Source organism: Taudactylus pleione, unplaced genomic scaffold (assembly GCF_031769625.1).
Source record: "Taudactylus pleione unplaced genomic scaffold, aTauple2 ptg000274l, whole genome shotgun sequence".
NCBI lineage: Eukaryota > Metazoa > Chordata > Amphibia > Anura > Myobatrachidae > Taudactylus > Taudactylus pleione.
Window position 1 is genome coordinate 3,848,269 of NW_028284676.1, and position 21,463 is coordinate 3,869,731.

The following is a 21,463-nucleotide window of genomic DNA, read 5'->3' on the forward strand; positions in this document are numbered from 1 at the left end:
GGACTGGCCCTGCAGCCTGGTGCTGGTGCCTAATTTACGGTGGAACCCTACACATTTTGTTCCCTGTAAGTTTAGGTACCAGGACAGGCTGGCAAGTACGGGGCTGGCTAGCCTTTTGGGGGGGGACCCCACATAAATTTGTAAAAAAATATTTAACCCTAAAAAAAAAAAAAAAAAACAGTCTGCACATATATATATTTCACTGATATGTGCAGGCTGCTTGTTCGGGAGAGAAACTCGACCATTTAAATCGGGACTTCAAAACGGACAGGATCGACCAAATACACCATCAATCAAAATGATCCTGTCAAAACCGGGACCTTGGTAAATTCCCAATTTTTCCGTTTTTGATCGACCCAAGCTGATTTGAAAAATGGGACAAATTAGGACAAACACGGATCTTAGTAAATTTACCCCTAAAAGTTTAAGGGTTGCTGCAGTAATAGGCAGTGTCGGGTCACAGTTATAAGACAAATACTGTACAGAGCAGAAGAGGCTGCTGCATGTTTTGTGCCAGTTTCTGTACTGGAATAATATCAGTATTAACATTTTGCTGAATATTAACAATACACTTCTCACTGGTCAATAATTGTGTTCATCCATTATATTATTATGGAATAAATGACATTGCACTACCTATATATTAATCTGCAAAAGTCTGTCCCATCTCTGTCATGTGTGGTGGGAGCCAGAATCCCCCCCTCCGCTCCGCCAATGGCTCCCACTGCAGAGGACTTAGGGGGTCATTCAGACTCGCTCGCGAGCGCAGGACGCTCGCAAGCGGGTCGATGTTGCCCCACTGCGCATGCGCACGGCGGAGGGAGCTCCGTCATGCGCATGCGCGAGACCCGGATAGCAACGGGCTCTCCGTCGCTCCGGGTCTCGCACCAAAGGGGGCGTGCTGTCGATGTTGATTGACAGCACGCCCCCTTTGGTGGGCGTGCCGGGGGCGTGGCTGCCAGATGGAGGCATTCCCATGGGAACGCCTACTGTCTGAAGCCGGCCCCACTGACATCACTAGTGATGTCAGTAGGAGTGATTTTGGCTCTGATAGAGCCAAAATCACTCCAGGGCTTGCGGCAGGGAGACCCTACCGCAGGGTCTCCGTCGCAAGCCCGATGGTCGCGATGGTCTTGACCATCGCGACCATCATCATGGACGCTCGCATAAGCTGTGGGTGGTCACCCACAGCTATGCGAGCGTCCAGGAGGACGCTCCATTTTCATGGAGGAGGGCCCTGATTCAGAGCGAGCGCTCTGGTCAGAGCGTTCGGCTCTGAATCAGGCCCTTAGTGTAGAGACAGTGGGGAGGGGGCAAGACATGGCAAGGCTGGGATCCGGGAATTGGCCAAAAGCTGGAGCGGCCGGGATAAGTGTAGGGGAGAGGAGGGGGAAACCCGACAAATGACACTTCCAATATGCTACTTTATTTATTTTTGTAAAAATGTGTACATTTGCACAATACATATATGTAAAAGTTACATTCTTTTCCAACAAAATAGCAAAAAGTAGTTTCCCACCACAGGTGGAAACCGCAATAGCAAGGAATGTTTATATATAACATGAAAGGACAGACGACCCATTTCTGTGCATTTAAATTTACGAACTCAAGATACCATGACAAGTCCAAAAAATGTCTTTCCTTCCGTATAATCTACAAGCTCTGGATGGCTGACATGAACGTACAGCTTTTGTCCTGCCTTCAGATTGGCCAGCCCTCCCTGGTTTAGACTGGTACGCCACAATTTGTGGCCCAGTGGGGGACCAGATATAGTCTCCGAGCCAACCAATAGGGTGACGTTAGCATTGAAGGAATCGCTCCAGGTGATGACTTCGTTACTCAGCCTTAAATTAGTATTTGTGCCGCCAAATCCAACTTGACAATATATGTAATAGAGGCCTTTCCTAGGAGTCACCAGCGTGGTGTTGGTTGGGTGCAGGACCTTGCGGGTGAATGCCACATCACTCTCAGAGATCCATTTCATCGTGTTGCTCTGGGATGGCGGCACACCTGCAGAGGGAGAAAGGACAAAATCAGGGTCATTTTTATTGCCAGAGCTAGATGGAAGTATCTGGGATAACAGCGTGCACCTCACAATGGCCTTCCAATGTGTATTGCATCCTTATGCCACCCAGTAGGGCACCTTTCCTTCCTCTCCTGCTCTTAATGTTAGTGACCACCCATCAGCAAAACGTAAAGGTGATTGGGGGCTAGGTGATTGGAATTTTTGGGGAGAGAGTGAAAGGTTGGGGCTGGTGTGCACCTTGTTTCTGATAGCATTACAGGGACAGGGACTTTGCCTAAACTCTGAAGGTATCACCGAAGTGCAGGATCGGCAATCCCAATAAATAACTTACTGGTCGAGGGGCCCTTGTTCTGCTCCTATGGACATGTGCAGGGGCCCAGTGAATGCACAGTGGAGCCTTGCAGGGGCTTTGGAACTTAGAGACCAGTGGGGCCACACTGGACAAGCATATTCAAAAGAGTACAGCTGTAGTGCACATATCTTTGGGTGGCCATCATTGCATGCTGCTTATTTAGTGCTGAGCAGAACAAGCCATGTTTTGCGAGCCCCTTTGTGGATGCAGGAGAATTTTTGAGGCTGTCTGGTCGGTGAGGAAATAGAAGACATGATATTCCTGGGGTTTCATATCCTACTCTGCAAGGGTATTCACCACAGCAACCAGCATCTCCTCTCCCACTCGATTCTCTCTCTCAAACAATCAACCTACACTAACCTCCAGCTGGCTGCCAGCGTCCAGTGCAGGATAGAAAAGTGCACCAACAGGCTGATAGTTGCTGTAAGCAAGGGAGAGGATTAGGGTTGGTAGAACTGATAGTTGCTGCCACATGTGGCTCTGTATATTAGACTTGGCACCAAGTATAGCTCTGCTTATTTAGGTTGGCACCAGATATGGATCTGCATATCAGACTTGGCGGCAGATATGGCTCAACTTTATCTATCAGTACATTATAGTGGATGCGAAGCATGGTTTAGCTCAGTATTGTGTATGTGTATACATGTGTACTTGGTGCCAAGCCAACATCATGTTGCAGCAAAGTCATAGAATTTGGAAAATAGTGGTAAAGAGATGTTCTATTACTAGAAGTGAAAACAAAGAAATGATAGGCATAAAAAACCCCAAATGAACAATTGGGGCCGGAGTGATAGGTGGCTGGTAAATGCGCTTCAAACTGGTTGTCCTCCATGCGAAATTGCACTTATCTGCTGGTCCAGCATTTGCCACTTAGGGGGCTCCACAATTACTTTTGCCCAGGTCCACTTTATTGGTCCTTCATCTAGCCCGGGCAGGGCCATATTATCTTTTGTTGGGGCCCCGGGACAACTTGGGGAGGCCCCTACCAACAAAATTGTCAATATGATACTCTGGCAATGTTATTAAAAAGTATACCATGTAAGTACTGCCGGCACAAATGTGTTAAACACACTGTAGTGCCCCTAGTTCACATTATGCCACAGAGAAACCCTAGTGCACATGCCAAAGTGCCTCCACGCTGGCGATGTAGCTATGTAAAGGGGGTGTAAGGGGCCCCTGGGCGACTGTCCCGGCCACTATGTTGTTACTACAGCTCTGAACCCCAGGCTGGAAGGGTATTTATACAGTAAAAATATGCCACGGGGAATAGTGACAAAATGCCAACAGATTTTACACTGTGTCCAAAGAAGCTATGTGTTCACCTGCAGTATAATATATATTCCAGGTTTAGCTTTGGATCAATGTCACTTCGGGATACCAGTATGTTTTGACTAGGTAGGAAGAGGATAAGCACTGCAGCTTTAGTGTACTTCATTTCAGCAGGTGGAACATGGATATCTTTTTCTTGTCCCATCCAATCATCTTATCAGACACAGGGCCTGATTCAGACCCGCTCGCAAGCGCTGAGCGCTCGCAAGCGGGTCGATGTTGCCCAAGTGCGCATGCGCACAACGGAGGCGGCTCCGTCGTGTGCATGTGTGAGACCCAAATAACGATGGCCAAGCCGTCGTTATGGGTCTCTCACCAAAGGGGCGTGCTGTCGATAGAGATTGACAGCACGCCCCCTTTGGTGGGCGTGCCAGGGACGTGGCTGCCCAGACGGAGGCGTTCCCATGGGAACGCCTACCGTCTGGGGTCGGCCCCACTGACATCACTACCACATGGGTCTCGTCACAAGCCCGATGGTCTTGACCATCGCGACCATCATTTTGGCCGCTCGCTATAGCTGTGGGTGGTCAGCCACAGCTATGCGAGCGGCCAGGAAGCCGCTCCAAAAACTAAGAGGGACGGCCCTGATTCAGAGCGAGCGCTCTGTCAGAGCGTCCGGGTCTGAATCAGGGCCACAAGCCATATTTAATGATATTTTTATTATATGTGACATTGCCGCACCGTAAACCCAATGGGGTAAATACAGGAGGATACATACAGTGATGAAAGCCTATATAATAGGTTACACAGAGTAGTGCTGAGCTTGAGGTGATATCATAAAATACAATGTAGATAATAGACAGTAACACCATATGAGTTACAGTACACTCATGCGCAATACTCAGTAAAATAATTAAAAGTGTTGTCAGCAAACAGTGACTAAAACAAACAAACTAGAGGTTTCAACTCCAATCCTCAGCTATTATTATCCTTTATTTATAGGGCACCGCAAGGGGTCCACAGCATCGTACAAAGTGCATATAAATAAACATAATAAACAATCATAGCAGGACATAAAGTGCATTCAGACTTACAATATGGACATAATAGTACAAAAAACGCAATATTTATATAAAATTCATTACCACTGATTGCAATATGAGTACCAAAAGGGAGGAGATGATATCAATGGTAAAGAATGGAAGAGTACTCAAGGGCAGAGGGCCCTGCTTGTGAGAGCTGATAATCTATAGGGGAGGGGTAGTTTGCAGGGACATAAGGGACATTTGCAGGGACATTAGCAGGAGAGCTGGTTGGCTTTAGAGAAGCTTTTGAAGCTTTAGCAAGGGTTGGAAAGTCTGATAGATTGAGGGAGGGAGTTTCAGTGGTAGGGAGCAGCAAGGTGAGGTCCTGGGAGGGAGGGAGGAAAAGGCAAGTAAATATTTGGAATGAGAGGCAGTGGTCATTGACAGAGCAAATAGGGTGGGTGGGCGTATGGAGGGGATGAGGTTAGAGATGTAGAGGGGAAAGGAGAGGATTGATTGAGGGCTTGACAGATTAGAGTTAGGAGTTTGTATTGTTCTTGATAGGGGAAGGGGAGCCTGTGTAGGGCATGGCATAGACGGGAGGCCGATTAAAAAAAATAGCCCAGAAGCAGAATAATGTATGGACATGATTGGAGACAGGTGGGAATAGGGAAGGCTAGATACAGTAGGAGGAGGTTGCAAGGGAGCAATTGAGAAATTAATAGGGAATGGATGAAGATTTTAGTGTGATCCAGGTTGAGAAAGGCCTGAGAGTGGGGTATGAAAAGATTTGTGCATAACTCCTGGACAGCAGACTTGGAGAACAGAAGAGTGAGTGAAATTGATATGTTTAGTGTAAGAAAGCCCTGGGACATCCAGGAGGAAATATCAGAAAGACACAAGAGAGAGCGAGAGGTCCAGCAGGATGAGCAAAGAGTAATGGTCCTTAGATTTGGCAGCCAGTTTCTGTGGAGTGGAAAACATGAAAGCCAGACTGAAGTGGGTGAAGAAGCGAGTAGGAGAAAAGAAAAGGGTAAAGCTGGTTCTAGACGATCCATTCAAGGAGCCTGAAGGGAAGGTGAGAGATGGGACAATAATTAGAGAGAAAGTCAGGGCAAGGATTGTTTTTGTTTTTGAGAAAGTTAAAGGTTTGAATTCAGAGGAGATGGTAAGAGAAAGGATGGAGAGGTGTACAAGATGGGAACAGGCAGTGGGAGAGAGGATGCAGGAAATGGGAGGGAATAGGATTAAGCAGGCAGGTGGAGGGGGGACAGGCAGATTAGGGCCCTGGCTGGACAAATTCAACAGGGGAGGCTGGAAGGTGGAGGATGGGGAGAGAATGATGGTGAAGGGATGTGTGAGGGGAGTCTGATGGAAGGCTGTATCCTGACAGATGGATTACATTTTGGATGTGAAGTTGGTGCAAAAGTCACAAGTGAAGAGAGAGAAGAGGAGGGGAGGGGAGGATAGTGGAGAAGCAAAGTATGGAGTTAAAAGTAGCAAAGAGATAACAAGAAGTATTATATAAGAGTTTTGATGTAAGACTGTTTGGAGAGAGAAAGCACAGTGCATGTATATGAAGTGGAAGGTCTGAAGCATGGGAGCATAGTTTCCTCCAGGGCTCTAGGGGTTTGGACAGAACAGAGCAGCAGGGGCATAGAAGGATTCACCCACTGCCACCTTCCCGACGCTCCAGGACGAGGAGTAAATTAGAGGCCACTAGAAAGAGATGGCAGGAGTAGTGTCAGATAGTGAGATTCAAAATTAAATGATGGCAGGAAGATTGAGGGAGTTGGAAATGAAAAGGTCATGGGTGGGAGCCAGTTTGTTACATACTGATATTGTGTTCTAGATGTAGAAGAAAGAAGAGGAGGAATGGATTTGGATGAAATCTGCAGGCTTGTAGGTGTGTGGGGAGAGGTGGAGAATGCTAGGATGGGATCCTGGGTCTCCTTTGGTGGTGGGCTAGGAGGGGAGTCAGCAGATGCTGGGAGCTGAAGGGGAGAAGGGTGAACGGGGAGCTTGTTGCAGTGAAGCAAAAAATGGAGGAGGGAGTGAAAATATAGGTGGCTTGAAAGCAAAGGGAGAAGAGTGACAAGAGGAGATTAGGGGTTGAAGGAGGAGGCAGGGTTGGGAGAAAGAAGATTGTATCAAGGTGAAAAGCAGGTGGCCAATGCAAATGGGGGAGTAGTGAGTGGGAAAGGCAGCATGGGAGAAGAGGTGAAACATTAGTAAAACAGGAAGCGGTCAGAAAGGAATGACAATATCAAATCAATTAAGTGAAAAATAATTGTAACAAATTCAATGAGTTCAGTAATAGAAAGCAAGGAAGTAAAGGTTTAAGGATGCAAATTCCAAACAGTTTAAGCAATAAAGTAGTGACAGTTAAACAAAGCATTAACAAACCAGTACAATAACAACACAATAAAAGCAATGACGATGATAAGTTAAAAACAGCGAGAGGGAAGTGCAATATGTACCAGGAGACTGATGGTTGCTGTCCCAGGTTATGGATCAGTGGTGGTGCTCATATGGCACAAACAAGGGCATAACAATGACGAAATGGCAGGTAGAGCGACACTTGGTCCCTAGGAGCCAGACATACCTGCTCAGCAGCCTGGGGGGGGGAGTCAATGGTGTGCAGGGGGTAGTGGGCCAGGGCCAGCATAAGCTAGTGGAGAATACTCATTGGAGGTGATGAAAGTGACCAGGTTAATGAGCTGTTGGTGGTACTTGAGGACTGGAGTTGAGAACCCCTGATCTAGACCAAGGATATTACTCACACAGGTACGGTACAACTGTTAGTAGGTCAACATTTTGGGACCTTCTGTATTCATTATTGCTGCTCAGTACCATACATAGAAGTTGGGTTGAGAATATTATCATCCTGAGGTCTAAGAAAAACATTCATACCGTAGAATAATATATATTACCAATAGGGAAATACAGCTAATTCTAGAGACTGAAAACACTTGTTCTACAAATAACTTGTAGGGTTAGGTAGGATCTTTAAGGAGATGTCCACCCAAATTATGTAATGATAAACACTTCTACCACCAAGTAGGAAAGGTTGCGATGTCCAGGACCACTAACATTCCGAGATGCTCCCTCACTTGTCACCCTCACGCCTCTGTTCCAGCTTGTTCTCATGCCATGACTTCCAGACGCATATTCAGCGACTACAACCTATCAAAGCTTAACATGCCTCTGTAGTAGTAACAGGATCCCCACCCAAGGAGAAGAAGTTAGAACAGAGGCAACAGGGTGGGCCAGAGAGTTAATGTGTACCAAATGAAGTATTGTACTTTGGACCCTTTCAATTCTGGTAGGTGGTAGGTAGGTGGAAAGGGTTAACCTCATATACAGTATCTATCTGCATAGGCATCTCCTTTATTGGAAAACATAGTTATGCAGACATTAGTCTAAAAAAAAAAAACCTATTCATCAAGTTTTATAGTTCACAACCTGTTATTCCTCATTCTGCTGATCCGGAAGGAGGTGATAAACCTGTTTGATGTAAAACCTGTAATTTACTTAAACGTAGGAGTAGCGGATTTCCCACTAGGTACATGAGGCATGTGCCCAATGGTGATACTTGTTGGAGACAGCACAGCCGGCCCCCTTGCAGCAGACCGCTGGCCTGGAGGGGGCCAATTAGAGGTCGGGTGATTTATCTATTTTTTTTTGTCAATACCACTTATTTCTTTATTTTGCAAATGGTGGGGGACGGCGGAGATATGCAAGGTGAATCGTGGTGAAGGAGGTGGTGGTTGAGGCTGCTGTAGCCATCTGGAGGCATCAGGACTGGCCCTGACTTAAACGGGGCGGAGGCGGCAGTGATGTAAATGTGTATGTGACAGGCAGACTGCTGCTACCTCTTATCTGCCCACCGAGGTCTACAACTGAAAGCTTTTCACAGACTAAGGGGGAGTTGTACTAAGCCTTGGAGAGAGATAAAATGGTGAGAGATAAAGGGCTCTATGTACTAAGCCTTGGATAGAGATAAAGTGGATAGAGTTAAAGTACCAGCCAGTCAGCTCCTAGCTGTCATTTTTCAAGCACAGCCTGTAAAGTGACAGTTAGGAGCTGATTGGTTGGTAGGTACTTTATCTCCATCCACTTTATCTATCTCCAAGGCTTTGTTAGTACATATCCCAATGTACCAACCAAACATCTCCTAACTGCCATGTTACAGGCTGTGTTTGAAAAATGACAGCTAGGAGCTGATTGGTTGGTACTTTTGCTCTCTGCACTTTATCTCTCTCCAAGGCTTAGTACATCTACCCAGGCCCGCCAAGAGCCGTGGCGGGCCCCGGTAATAGGGGGCGTGACCTAATCGCGGGACGAGTGGCTACGCCCCCTTGGCGAGAAAAGAAAAAAGATTTGCAGCGCCGCGAAGTGGCGCTACGCGCTGGGGAGGGGGCGCTCTGGGCCCCATCAGCCCGGTGCAAAGCCAGGGGGGGCGCGATCAGTGTGATCGCTCCCCCCCACAGGCATAGGAGACTGCTGTGGCTGCTGCTCAGCATATGCTGTGTGCTGGGCTGCTGTGAGGGAGGGGGAACGGCGCCGGACCCGGGCCCCCACCGGGCCCCTCAAGAAGCCCGGGCCCCGGTAATCTGTACCCGCTCCCCCCCCTCTCGGTGACCCTGCATCTACCCCAAAGATCTATCTTACAGGCAGTGGCGTAACAAGGGTATATGGAGCCCAGGGCAAACTTAAAAATGGAACCTCTTCCACCACCACCCCCCCATGTGCATGTGCCAAAAAAATAGGTGTGGTCACATGCCACAAGGGACATGGCCACTGAAAAATGGGGCGTGTCAACATGACACACCCCTTTCTCGTCACACTGGGAAAAATTCCTTTCCATTACATATGCACCTTCTAGCCCTGAGTAGTAGTGCCCCTCTTGCAATGCCCACTGTAGTAGTGCCCCTCTTGCAATGCCCCCAGTAGCAGTGCCCTATGTAGTAGTGCCCTTTATACAGTGTCCCCAGTAGTGCACCCTTATACTGCGCCCCCTATGCAGTGCCTCTTATACAGCCCTCCCTATGCAGTGCCCCAGTAGTGGTCCCCCTTATGCAGGCCCCCAGTTACTGCCCCTTATACAGTACCCCCAGTATACAGTGCCCCGAGTAGTGGTCCCCCTTATGCAGGCCCCCAGTAGTACCCCTTATACAGTATATCCAGTAGTGTCCCTTATACAGTACATCCAGTAGTGGTCCCCCTTATGCAGGCCCCCAGTAGTGCCCCATATACAGTGCCCCCAGTAGTGGTCCCTCTTATGCAGGCCCCCAGTAGAGCCCCTTATACACTACCATTCAAAAGTTTGGGGTCATTTAGAAATGTCCTTATATTTAAAAAAAAAGCACTGTTTTTTTCAATGAAGATAACATTAAATTAATCAGAAATACACTCTATACATTATTAATGTGGTAAATGACTATACTAGCTGCAAACGTCTGGTTTTTAAAGGAATATCTACATAGGTGTATAGAGGCCCATTTCCAGTAATCATCACTCCAGTGTTCTAATGGTAAATTGTGTTTGCTAAACGCATTAGAAGACTAATGGATGATTAGGAAACCCTTGTGCAATTATGTTAGCACAGCTGAAAATGGGTTTGCTCGTTAGAGAAGCTATAAAACCGGCATTCCTTCGAGATAGTTGAGCATCTGGAGCATCACATTTGTGGGTTCGATTATACTCTCCAAATGGCCAGAAAAAGGCAACTTTCATGTGAAACTCGGCAGTCTATTCTTGTTCTGAGAAATGAAGGCTATTCCATGCGAGAAGTTGCCAAGAAACTGAACATTTCCTACAACTGTGTGTACTACTCTCTTCAGAGAACAACACAAACAGGCTCTAACCAGAGTAGAAGGAGAAGTGGGAGGCCCTGGTGCACAACTGTGCAAGAAGACAAGTACATTAGAGTCTCTAGTTTGAGAAATAGACGCCTCACAAGTCCTCAACTGGCAGCTTCATTAAATGGTACCCGCAAAACGCCAGTGTCAACGCCTACAGTGAAGAAGTGACTTCGGGATGCTGGCCTTCTAGGCAGATTGGCAAAGAAAAAGACTGGCCAATAAAAGGAAAAGATTAATATGGGCAAAAGAACACAGACATTGGACAGAGGAAGATTAGAAAAAAGTGTTATGGACAGACGAATCGAAGTTTGAGGTGTTTGCATCACACAGAAGAACATTTGTGAGATGCAGAACAAGTGCAAAGATGTTGGAAGAGTGCCTGACGCCATCTGTCAAGCATGGTGGAGGTAATGTGATGGTCTGGGGCTGCTTTGGTGCTGGTAAAGTGGGAGATTTGTACAAGGTAAAAGGGATTTTGAATAAGGAAGGCTATCACTCCATTTTGCAATGCCATGCCATACCCTGTGGACAGCGCTTAATTGGAGCCAATTTCCACCTCTAACAGGACAATGACCCAAAGCACACCTCCAAATTATGCAAGAACCATTTAGGGAAGAAGCAGGCAGCTGGTATTCTGTCTGTAATGGAGTGACCAGCACAGTAACCAGATCTCAATCCCATTGTGCTGTTTGACTGTATGGTACGCAAGAAGTGCCCATCAAGCCAATCCAACTTGTGGGAGGTGCTTCAGGAAGCGTGGGGTGAAATTTCTTCAGATTACCTCAACAAATTAACAGCTAGAATGCCAAAGGTCTGCAGTGGTGTAATTGCTGCAAAAGGAGCATTCTTTGACGAAAGCAAAGTCTGAAGGACAAAATTATTATTTCAAATAAAAATCATTATTTCTAACCTTGCCAATGTCTTGACTATGGCCCTGATTCAGACCCACTCGCAAGCGGCTGTCCGCTCGCAAGTGGGTCGATGGTCTGCACTGAGCATGCGCACGACGGAGGGAGCTCCGTCGTGCGCATGCGCCAGACGCGACGAGCGAAGGAAAGTCCTTCGCTCGTTGTGTCTGATCAAAGGGGGCGTGCTGTCGATGTTGATTGACAGCACGCCCCCTTTGGTGGGCGTGCCGGGGGCGTGCCTCCCTGACGGGGGCGTTCCCAAGGGAACGCCTCCCGTCAGAAGCCGGCCCACTGACATCACTAGTGATGTCAGTGGGAGTGATTTTGGCTCTGATAGAGCCAAAATCACTCTGGGCCTTGCGGTTGAAAACCTCAACCGCAGGCTTCGGCTCGCAGTTTCGATGGTCGCGATGGTCACGACCATCGCGGCCATCAAACTGCACGCTCGTATAGGCTGTGGGTGGTGACCCACAGCTATACGAGCGTCCAGGGGGACGCTCCATAGTTATGGAGGACGGCCCTCATTCAGAGCGTGCACTCTGCTCAGAGCGTACGGCTCTGAATGAGGGCCTATATGTTCTATTCATTTCACAACTCATTTGATAAGTAAAAGTCAGTTTTCATGTAAAACATGAAATTGTCTATGTGATCCCAAACTTTTGAACGGTAGTGTACAGTACATCCAGTAGTGGTCCCCCTTATGCAGGCCCCCAGTAGTGCCCCTTATACAGTACATCCAATAGTGGTCTCCTTTATTTCAGGCCCCCAGTAGTGCCCCTTATACAGTGCCTCCAGTAGTAGTCCCCCTTATGAAGGCCCCAGCAGTGCCCTTTACACAGTGCCCCCAGTAGTGATCCCCCTATGCTGTGCCCCTTTTACAGTGCCCTAGTGGTAGTCCCCCTTATGCAGTGCCCCCAGTAGTGCCCCTTATATAGTGCCCCCAGTCCCCCCTATACAGTGCTCCCAGTAGTGCCCCCAGTAGTAGTCCACCCTATGCAGTGCCCCCAGTAGTGCCCCTTATATTGTGCCCCCAATAGTGGTCCCCCCTATGCAGTGCCCCCAGTAGTAGTCCCCCCTATGCAGTGCCCCTTATATAATGCCCCCAGTAGTAGTCCCCCCTATGCAGTGCCCCCAGTAGTGGTCCTCCCAATGCAGTGCCTCCATTAGTGCCCCCAGTAGTCCCCCCTAGCAGTGCCAAGGATACACACATAAAAAAACCACTTACCTGAATCCCCGCTCCTGCGTCCGCTCCTCCATTCTCCCGGGCTGGCCCGCTCTGCATTATGGGAGAGACGTCATGACGTCTCTCCCATCACCCACTGTTGAGGAGCTGGAAGATGAAGCTCATGAGTGAGCTCCAGCCCGGCTCCGGTAGTGGGCGCAATGCAGAGTCAGTGAGAGTCTGTTTGACTCTCACTGACTGCCAAACCAAACACTGCCGCCAAGTAGTACGAGTGTACTAGCCGGCGGCATCATTTGTTACTGTGTAGTGCGGACCACCCGTGTCCTGTACCATGGCCGGCGGTGCCCCCTGCATCACCGGTCCGATGGCGCCCAGGGCACGAGCCCCGCTCAACCCCCCTTAGTTATGCCATTACAGGTAAGTACTAAGTAGTATATATTTATTTATACAGAAATCCTAGAGTATATCTACACATTCTTTTTTCAGTTGTACAGTTTTCTGCATAACCTACTGTATTAATGGAAAGTAGGGTCATAATGTTGTGCCTAGGGACGGTCTGACCCCTAGGTCCGCCCCTGCTTAAATGGCATGCTCAGGAAACTGGAGAATGATGACATAACCAATCACGTACATGGAAACATAAAAAGAGTAGGCCGGGGCTGATAGCCTCTCACTCGGGGATGATCTACCCCTAAATCAATTACAAAAGTCCTCTTGGTGCGATAGTGGGCATTGTCCGGTTGACACCTTGGGATCCACCAACTCACCAATCAGATGTGCTGCTGGTTTTTTGATGTTCTGCTTCTGCCAGTTATTCTTTTGATTGGCTGCTGAAGATAAATTACTATTAGTCACTCAACCGTGCCAATCTTGCGGATCTAGCCTCTGAAACAGTATGGTTGCTGCCCGGTGCTGTGAGAGCCATATTGACGGGAAAGGGGGGGGCATCTTTTTCGGAAGACATATGTGAAATCTGATGTATGGCCGTCGCAATAATAAAATGTCACAGACACCTCACAAAGAGTCACCTTAGACCAATACACTGTCTAACTCTCAATGACACAACCCACAAGTGGCCAAACTTGGATTCTCCAGCTGGATCAGAGCTATGTTCCTGATGATGCTTAGCAAGCCAGCTCCAGCTCCAGCTTGAGAATCTTGGGAAACTAATTAAGGGGACAGAGCAGCAAAGGTCGCCTATCTGAGATATAAAACCACACTTGTAAGACAGTAAACTAAATTGGTGATCAAATTACCTTTTGGCGCTAGTCTCTTAGATGCCTGCAAAGAAAAAAATGGAGATAATGTCAAATTCATTTGTATTTATGCTACATGAAATACACATACTTCAAACTTTTCCACTATTGGTGTTACCACAAAATATAAATGTAAAGTTATATATATATATATATATATATATAAATATATATATATAAGGGCTGATTGAAAAGTAATGAGACTGCCTCTGTTTTTCTGTCCCATAGCAAGACGTGGCAACGCTATGATGGTTATTCTGAAGCTATATATATATATCGATGTGTCTGAACCTGAGTTTGGACTGCAGTAGTCTTCTTTGGTCACAGTGAAGGGAAGACCTTCGTACATTTCTTCATGGCGGATGAGGAGGACGTGTTTGGTAGATTATGTCAGAGATGGGTGATTGAAGTTTGTGTTAAACTTGGAAAAAGCGGATATGAAACTCATGAAATGTTACGGCAAGCATACAGTGGAGAAATATTCAGCTGTGCTGCAGTATTTCGGTGGTGGAAGCACTTCAAAGAGGTTAATAAGTGAGTGACTGACGAAGCACGTTCTGGGAGACCATCCACCGTGGCTAGAGATGTCAACATTGCCAAAGCTGTGGAGATGTTGCAAAATGACAGAAGCTTAACTTTACGCAAACTGTCGTCACACGTCACAATCGATGTCAGGAAATCGGGTATCCTCTCCGACATTCGAACACTGTTCTTGCGTTATTCAACTCATCATCTGCTCTTCTGTGAGATTCCTGGGTACCTACCTGGCACACACGTGATGCATTTTCAGTTCCTTTGTCACAATATGCTGAATCCATTCAAATATGATGCCAAATGAAGCCGAAAGTTCATAATTGGTCTCCACCCTCTTTGATGTGCTTCCACCACCGAAATAATGCAGCACAGCTAATTGTTTCTCCACCGTATGCTTGCCGTAACATTTCAAGAGTTTCATTTCCTCTTTTTCCAAGTTTAACACAAAATTCCATCACACATCTCTGACGTAATCTCACAGACACGTCTTCCTCATCCGTCATAACGAAACATACGAAGATCTTCCACTCGCTGTGACCAAACAAAGAAGACTATGGCAGTCCAACCGCAGGTTCAGACACATCGATGTATGAGCTTCACAATAACCAGCGTAGCATTACCACGTCATCTACCAATGGGACAGAAAAACAGAGGCACTCTCATTACTTTTCAATCAGCCCTCGTATATTATACACACACCCACAGGGCCATAATAGGGCTCTAGGATGCTCCGAGCAGCTCCAAAGGATGCTCCTGGTTGTTCTAAAGCAGTGCTTCTGAATGCAGGGTGCCGTTACAGGCACCCTGCAAGCCACATGCAGGTGCTGTGGGGCAGTGATGATGCCACCTCCAGGGACCTGTGCGCAGGGTCGGATTATAGGGAGGTCGTCCCGGGGCCCCCACACATAGGGGGCCCCCCACACTGTCCCCAGCTCCAATCCCCAACATTAACTGTTTTTCTTTTTTTTCTTTCATCGGACTCCGCCTGTCGCGGCCCATGCTTAAGCCCCGCCTCCTTCTGCAGCTGCTGGCCAATATGCCTCTCCCTGCCTCTGAAGCAGTAAGAGTAAGTAATGTATATATGTATATGTGTACTGTGTCTACATGTGTGTATATTTATATATATATATAATATATATACATATATATATGTGTGTGTGTCTATATGTGTGTGTGTCAATGTATGTGTGTGTCTATATATATATATATATATATATATATATATACACATATATATACACAGTATATATATATATATACAATTATAAATACAGTATATATATATATATATATATAATTATATATATATATATATGGGCCCCCACAGACCTTAATCCGGCCCTGCCTGTGCGACAGCACCACTTGCACTCCCCTAGTTACATCCCTGTATATATATATATATATATATATATATATGCTATTATAAATTATAATCCTTTATTTATATGGCACCACAAGGGGTCTGCAACACTGTGTTAAGTACATAAACAGAACAGGTATAAACAAAGCAAGAAAAAAGTGACTTCCAGTGTAGAACATTGCAGAACATGGACAAGGCTTATAAGCATTGCTGCGGCAGCCATCATAATATCCAAATAAGTTGCAGAGCGGCAGAGCCCAAAGGTTTGGTGCCACTGTTGGCAGTGAGGAGATGATGGTATAAGGGAGGGTAGGAAAAGCACACAAGGGAAGAGGATCCTCACTTTTGGAGTCACTAAGGGGGGGATTCAGCTCAGCCGGAAGTGGCACTGGGCATATTAGGCACTTATGGTAGTGCCGACATTGCGAGTTTTCCCAGAAATCTTGTGATGCCGACGGGTGTAATGTGCCATTTTGAAACGGCACATTGCACAGATGACGGGGAATCGAATTCCCTCCTAAGAAATATATTGATTATTGAAAACCAGCTGCAGACTCTGGAGCACTTGCAATCTTGTGCATATGGGCCTTTAGCTTCTCTTTCCACCCTGGCTTACATCAGGTTTTAATCTTCTCTCCCAGGACTTTGGGCCTGATTCAGAGCCGCTCGTAAGCGGCCTCTCGTTCGCTCCGAGCGATGTTTGCCTAACTGCGCATGCGTACAGATTGTTATACGCATGCGCGAACCAGTCAGTGCGGTCGAAATTCATGTGCTCGCAAAATAGAGAATGCCTGATAATCTGAGTGACAGAAAGAGGCGTATGTGGGTGGTAACAGGGGAAGGTGCTTGAAAACGGGGAGTGGAGATCAGAATGCAGGCGTGCTTAAAGGTCAAAACGGGCGTTTTATGGGTGTGCATAATTAAAACAGCAGCGTCATTGACCACGTCACTGGGTTGTTTTATAGCCAGAACTGCTCGCAAGATTGTGGTAGCAAAAACCAACCACAAGAATAGCGAGCAGTTCATACGCTGGTCGATGTACTCGATTAATCTAATAAATAGCGGACATGACGTAGGATGCGAGCGGCCAGGGGGCGTAGTTTCCAAAAAAACGACCGCAAGTTTTGTTCAGTCGTTCAGACCTAGAGGCGTGAACAGACCGCAAAGAGCGAATGATTCATTTGAATAGCCACCCCCTTTTTCTGAACGAGCGAGCGCTAATTGCGTCCGGCTCTGAATCAGGCCCTTTGTACGGAAGTCTATAGGATCATGGATCCTTTCTCAAAAAAATTAATAGACAAATGTTTATTGAGGCGTTTTGTACATTTTGCACTTCAAAAATGGCCAGTGCCACCTTAAGGTAAGACAATTTACTTAGCTTATTGAACTGAGTAATTGGTTTCAGCTGTGGTTACACTTGTTTCTCTTATACACAAATAACAGTTATACATGATTAAAGATGAGCTAAGATCGTTTGCCATTAGGACACTGGAGCACTGACCCCTGAAAATGGGACTTTGTAGTCATTTGTACATAATACATTTTAAATCAGTCATTTCAAGCAGCACTAGCCATCTGCAACATTAGTAATGTCCTAGCTACATTTTTATTATCAGTTTCATGGTAAAAACAAAAAAGTTTATTCTTTCAAACAAACAGGATATTTCTTACTGATTCCAAACTTTCGCAAACTATTGTACACAGAGTAGCTATAGCAAGTAACTGTCTACATGGACAAACCATGTTGCAATGCAAGGGGTGCACATACATACATTTGGGGGGGGGTTTGCATGTGGGGTAAATCTTGGCTGTGTTTGCATGTAGCCCAAAAATGCTGGACAGCTTTATATTTACACCGCAATTTAGATTTCAATTTGGACCATACTTATAAACATTCTGACAGCCCCCTCCAGGAAGGGGGCTACCAGGTCAGTGCAGCAGGTGGTGCGGGGGGTGGCTTAAGTGGACCGCGCGGGGTTATTTCGGTGCAATCCCGTCATCGGCATTGTAAAGCAGGGGGCGAGGCTACGATGACGCAATTCATCGCGAATCACGTCATCGGCCCTCCCCCACGACCGCCCATTTTCACTCATTAAGTGGATACGGGCGCAGGGGGCACGGGTTGCGGCGGCCATTCCCGGAGACTTGTCTACTCTTGCGGGGGCCTGGGAGTGGCACCCGATTTTCAGGAGGCTCCCGGCAGTCCCGGGACAGTAGGCAGGTATGATTTGCACACACCCATCCCAAATCTAAGGGGTCTATGTACTAAGCAGTGATAAGTGACAGAGTGAAAAGTGATAAGTCTGTGATAAGTGCCAGCCAATCAGCTTCCAACTGTCATCTCACAGGCTGTGTTTGAAAAATGACAGTTGGGAGCTGATTGGCTGGCACTTATCACAGACTTATCACTTTTCACTCTGTCACTTATCACTGCTTAGTACATAGACCCCTAAATCTCTCTGTACATTATCTATCTGCCCCAATTGCAGGGCAGCTTGATGCACAGTCACTTGCTGCAGTGGTACTTGAAAGATTATGAACCCTTCAGAATTTTCTGTATTTCTGCTGAAATTTGGCCTAAAACGAAATCAGATTTTCAAACAAGTCCTAAAAGTAGATAAAGAGAACCAAATCAAACAAATGAGAAAAAAAATTAGACGTGCTCATTTTTTTATTGAGGAAAATGATCCAAAATCACATATCTGTGAGTGGCAAAAGTATGTGAACCTTTGCTTTCAGTATCTGGTATGACCCCATGTGCAGCAATAACCGCTTCTAAACGTTTCCGGTAATTGTTGATTAGTCCTGAACATCAGCTTGGAGGAATTTTACCCCATTCCTCCATATAAAACAGCTTCAACTCTGTTATGTTGGTGGGTTTCCTCGCATGGACTGCTCACTTCAGATCCTTCCACAACATTTCATTTGGATTAAGGTCAGGATTTTGACTTGGCCATTCCAAAACGTTACATTAATTCTTCATTAGCCATTCTTTGGTCGAATTACTTGTGTGCTTTGTTGCGTTGTCTTGCTGCATGACCCATGTTCTCTTGAGATGCAGCTCATGGACAGATGTCCTGACATTTTCCTTTAGAATATTCTGGTATAATTCAGAATTCATTGTCCTATCAACGATGGCAAGTCGTCATGGGCCAGATGGAATGCAGTGTTCTCCTTTCTCCAAACATAACGCTTCTCATTTGAATCAAAAAGCTCTATTTTAGACTCATCTGTCCACAAAACATTGTTCCAATAGTCTTCTGGCTTATCCAGGTGATCTTTAGTAAACTGCAGACAGGCAGCAATGTTCTTTTTGGAGAACAGTGGCTCTCTCCTTGCAATCCTGCCATGCACACCACTGTTGTTCAGTGTCCTCCTGATGGTGGACTCATGAACATTAACATTAGCCAATGTGAGAAAGGCCTTCAGTTGCTTAGAGGTTACCTTGGGTTCCTTTGTGACCTTGCAAACTATTAGACGCCTTGCTCTTGGCGTGATCTTTGTTGGTCGACCACTCTTGGGGAGGGTAATAACGATCTGGAATTCCTCCATTTGTACACAATCTGTCTGACTGTTAATTGGTGGAATCCAAACTCTTTAGAGATGGTTTTGCATCAACACAGCTCAGAAATCTCCTTTGTTCATGGCATGATACACTTCCACAAACATGTGTTGGGAACATCAGACCTTGATAGATCCCTGTAATTTTAAAAAGACAGGATGTCCACAAAGTGGTGTCCCTCCCCGCAGTGTCACCCAGTGGGGGGAGGGACACTGTGCAGCCACGCACTGCTGAAAAGGGGGCGTGGCGACGTGGGCAGGGGACGTGGCCTTGTGCCTATTAATTGGGGGGGCGGAAGCGGGGAGTACAGGAGGTGCCTGTGTGGAGTGCCGGCCAGCTCCCTCAGTGTCAGGAGCCGAGTGCTGCACTTAATGCTACAGTGCAGCACCCGGCTTCTGTGTCAGTGAGGGGAAGTCTGCACCTTGGTGTCACCCCTAGGCGGGTGACACCTGGGTGCGGACCGCACCCCCCTAGTCATAACTGATTGTCATCCCATAGATTCAAAATACCTGACTCTAATTTCACCTTCAAAATATCTGCTAAGCCTAAAGGTTCACATATTTTTTGCCACTGACAGATCTGTGATTTTGGATCATTTTCCTCAACAAAAATTAAAATGTTGAATGTCTAATTTTTTGTCTCATTTGTCTGATTTGGTTCTCTTTATCTACTTTTAGGACTTGTGTGCAAATCTGAGGTAGTTTTAGGCAAAATTTCAGCAGAAATAGAGAAAAACCTGAAGGGTTCACAAACTTTCAAGCACCACTGTATATCTTACTCTATTCCCAAAGCTGAATCAGGCCCACAATGTTTTATATGCACCGATCTAACAGCATGGTGTTTCTGGAAACTATTTTGAAATGTTGGCAACTACAGGTAAAAAAAAATTATCTATAATTAATCTCCGAGGAGGTTTTATTAGGCTATTTAGGGAGTGTTGTTCTCAGTTCTTGATATATTTAGGCCTCTGTGTGTTATATCCTACTGTGTCTCTTGTCACCTCCAGTAATCTCCTGGTCTATTCACTGGTGACGTCCCTGTAACTCGGGACCACCATGCAAGATACTTGTGGGTATAAATATACAGACAGCTGTCATAGAACAACTACACAAACGTATATCACAAAAATGTATATTATGCATTTAGCACAGAGCAAACTTGCCTGCTTTATATAAATGCTTTCCGGTAGTTCCGGGAGGGCAGATGCAGGTGACCAGTGCCACGGGCGGGGTGAATTTCATTATCTTGTGCCCTCTATTGTCTGCAGTGCTATGCCGTAAATCATATCACCGCAGAGAGGGGCTGGGCCATGATATGCAGAGTTTCGTGTTATCACACCCCAAATCCTGCTCCATTCACTAGTGAGTGGGCATGATGTGGGAGCTCTGGACTATCAATTCACCTGGATCATCTGAGATCAGAAGACAGGAGATACCCAAGGTGTGTTACAATTCTTTTTGAAAGCTAACCATACTGCATACTGAATTCTATTATAGGGGGGTATTCTTGAAAGCTTGAATAGAGAGAAAATTGTGAAAGATAAAGGCCCAGATTCAGACACGCTCGCTGCCGGAGGCAGCTCGCATGGTCTGTGGGCGTTTTTTTTCTTTTTTTCTCCAGGTCGTTCACAAAGATGTGGGTGTCCACCCACAGCTTGTGTGAGCGGGCTGGAGACCGACGTGATTATCGCGACCATCGGGATTACGACGAGACCCTGGGGTAGGGTCTCGGCTGCCGCAAGCCCGAGTGGACTCCCTGCTCTAATAGAGCAGGAAGTCCACTACTGACATCACTAGTGATGTCAGTAGGTCCTCCCACAAACGCCTGGCGTTCCTAAGGGAACGCTTGAGTTTGTGCAGCCACCCGCCTACAAAACGGGGCGAGCTGTCACTCACCATCGACAGCTGCCCCATCTTGTAGCGAGACCTGCAGCGACTGAAGCTCAGTCGCTCATCGGGGCTCACGCATGCGCACGCCGGATGTGGCGCATGCGCAGTAGGGAACCATCGAGCCGCTTGTGAGCGCTGTGCGCTAGCGAGCAGCACTGAATCAGGCCCCAAGTACCAACCAACCTGCTCCTAACTGTCAGTTTTCAAACACAGGGAGGGAAGCATGACACAT

General features: G+C 46.7%; 1 protein-coding gene across 3 annotated transcripts in view; it reads right to left on the minus strand.

Annotated features, from left to right (window-relative positions):
- Positions 1 to 1,583: 1,583 nt before the first annotated feature.
- The window catches only part of LOC148513695 (lymphotoxin-beta-like), a 32,533-nt gene continuing 12,653 nt past the window's right edge, over positions 1,584 to 21,463 (minus strand). The window contains exons 2-4 of one of the 3 annotated variants that reach the window (XM_088481564.1): positions 13,887 to 13,911; positions 13,398 to 13,457; positions 1,584 to 2,010 (exon numbers count right to left, since the gene is read on the minus strand). In XM_088481564.1, coding sequence (XP_088337690.1) covers positions 1,607 to 2,010; positions 13,398 to 13,457; positions 13,887 to 13,911 — 489 coding nt within the window. In that variant the 3' untranslated portion in view covers positions 1,584 to 1,606. Of the gene's footprint in view, positions 2,011 to 13,397; positions 13,461 to 13,886; positions 13,912 to 21,463 lie in introns of all 3 variants that reach the window. The other 2 variants (XM_088481563.1, XM_088481565.1) reach the window with 2 other exon arrangements.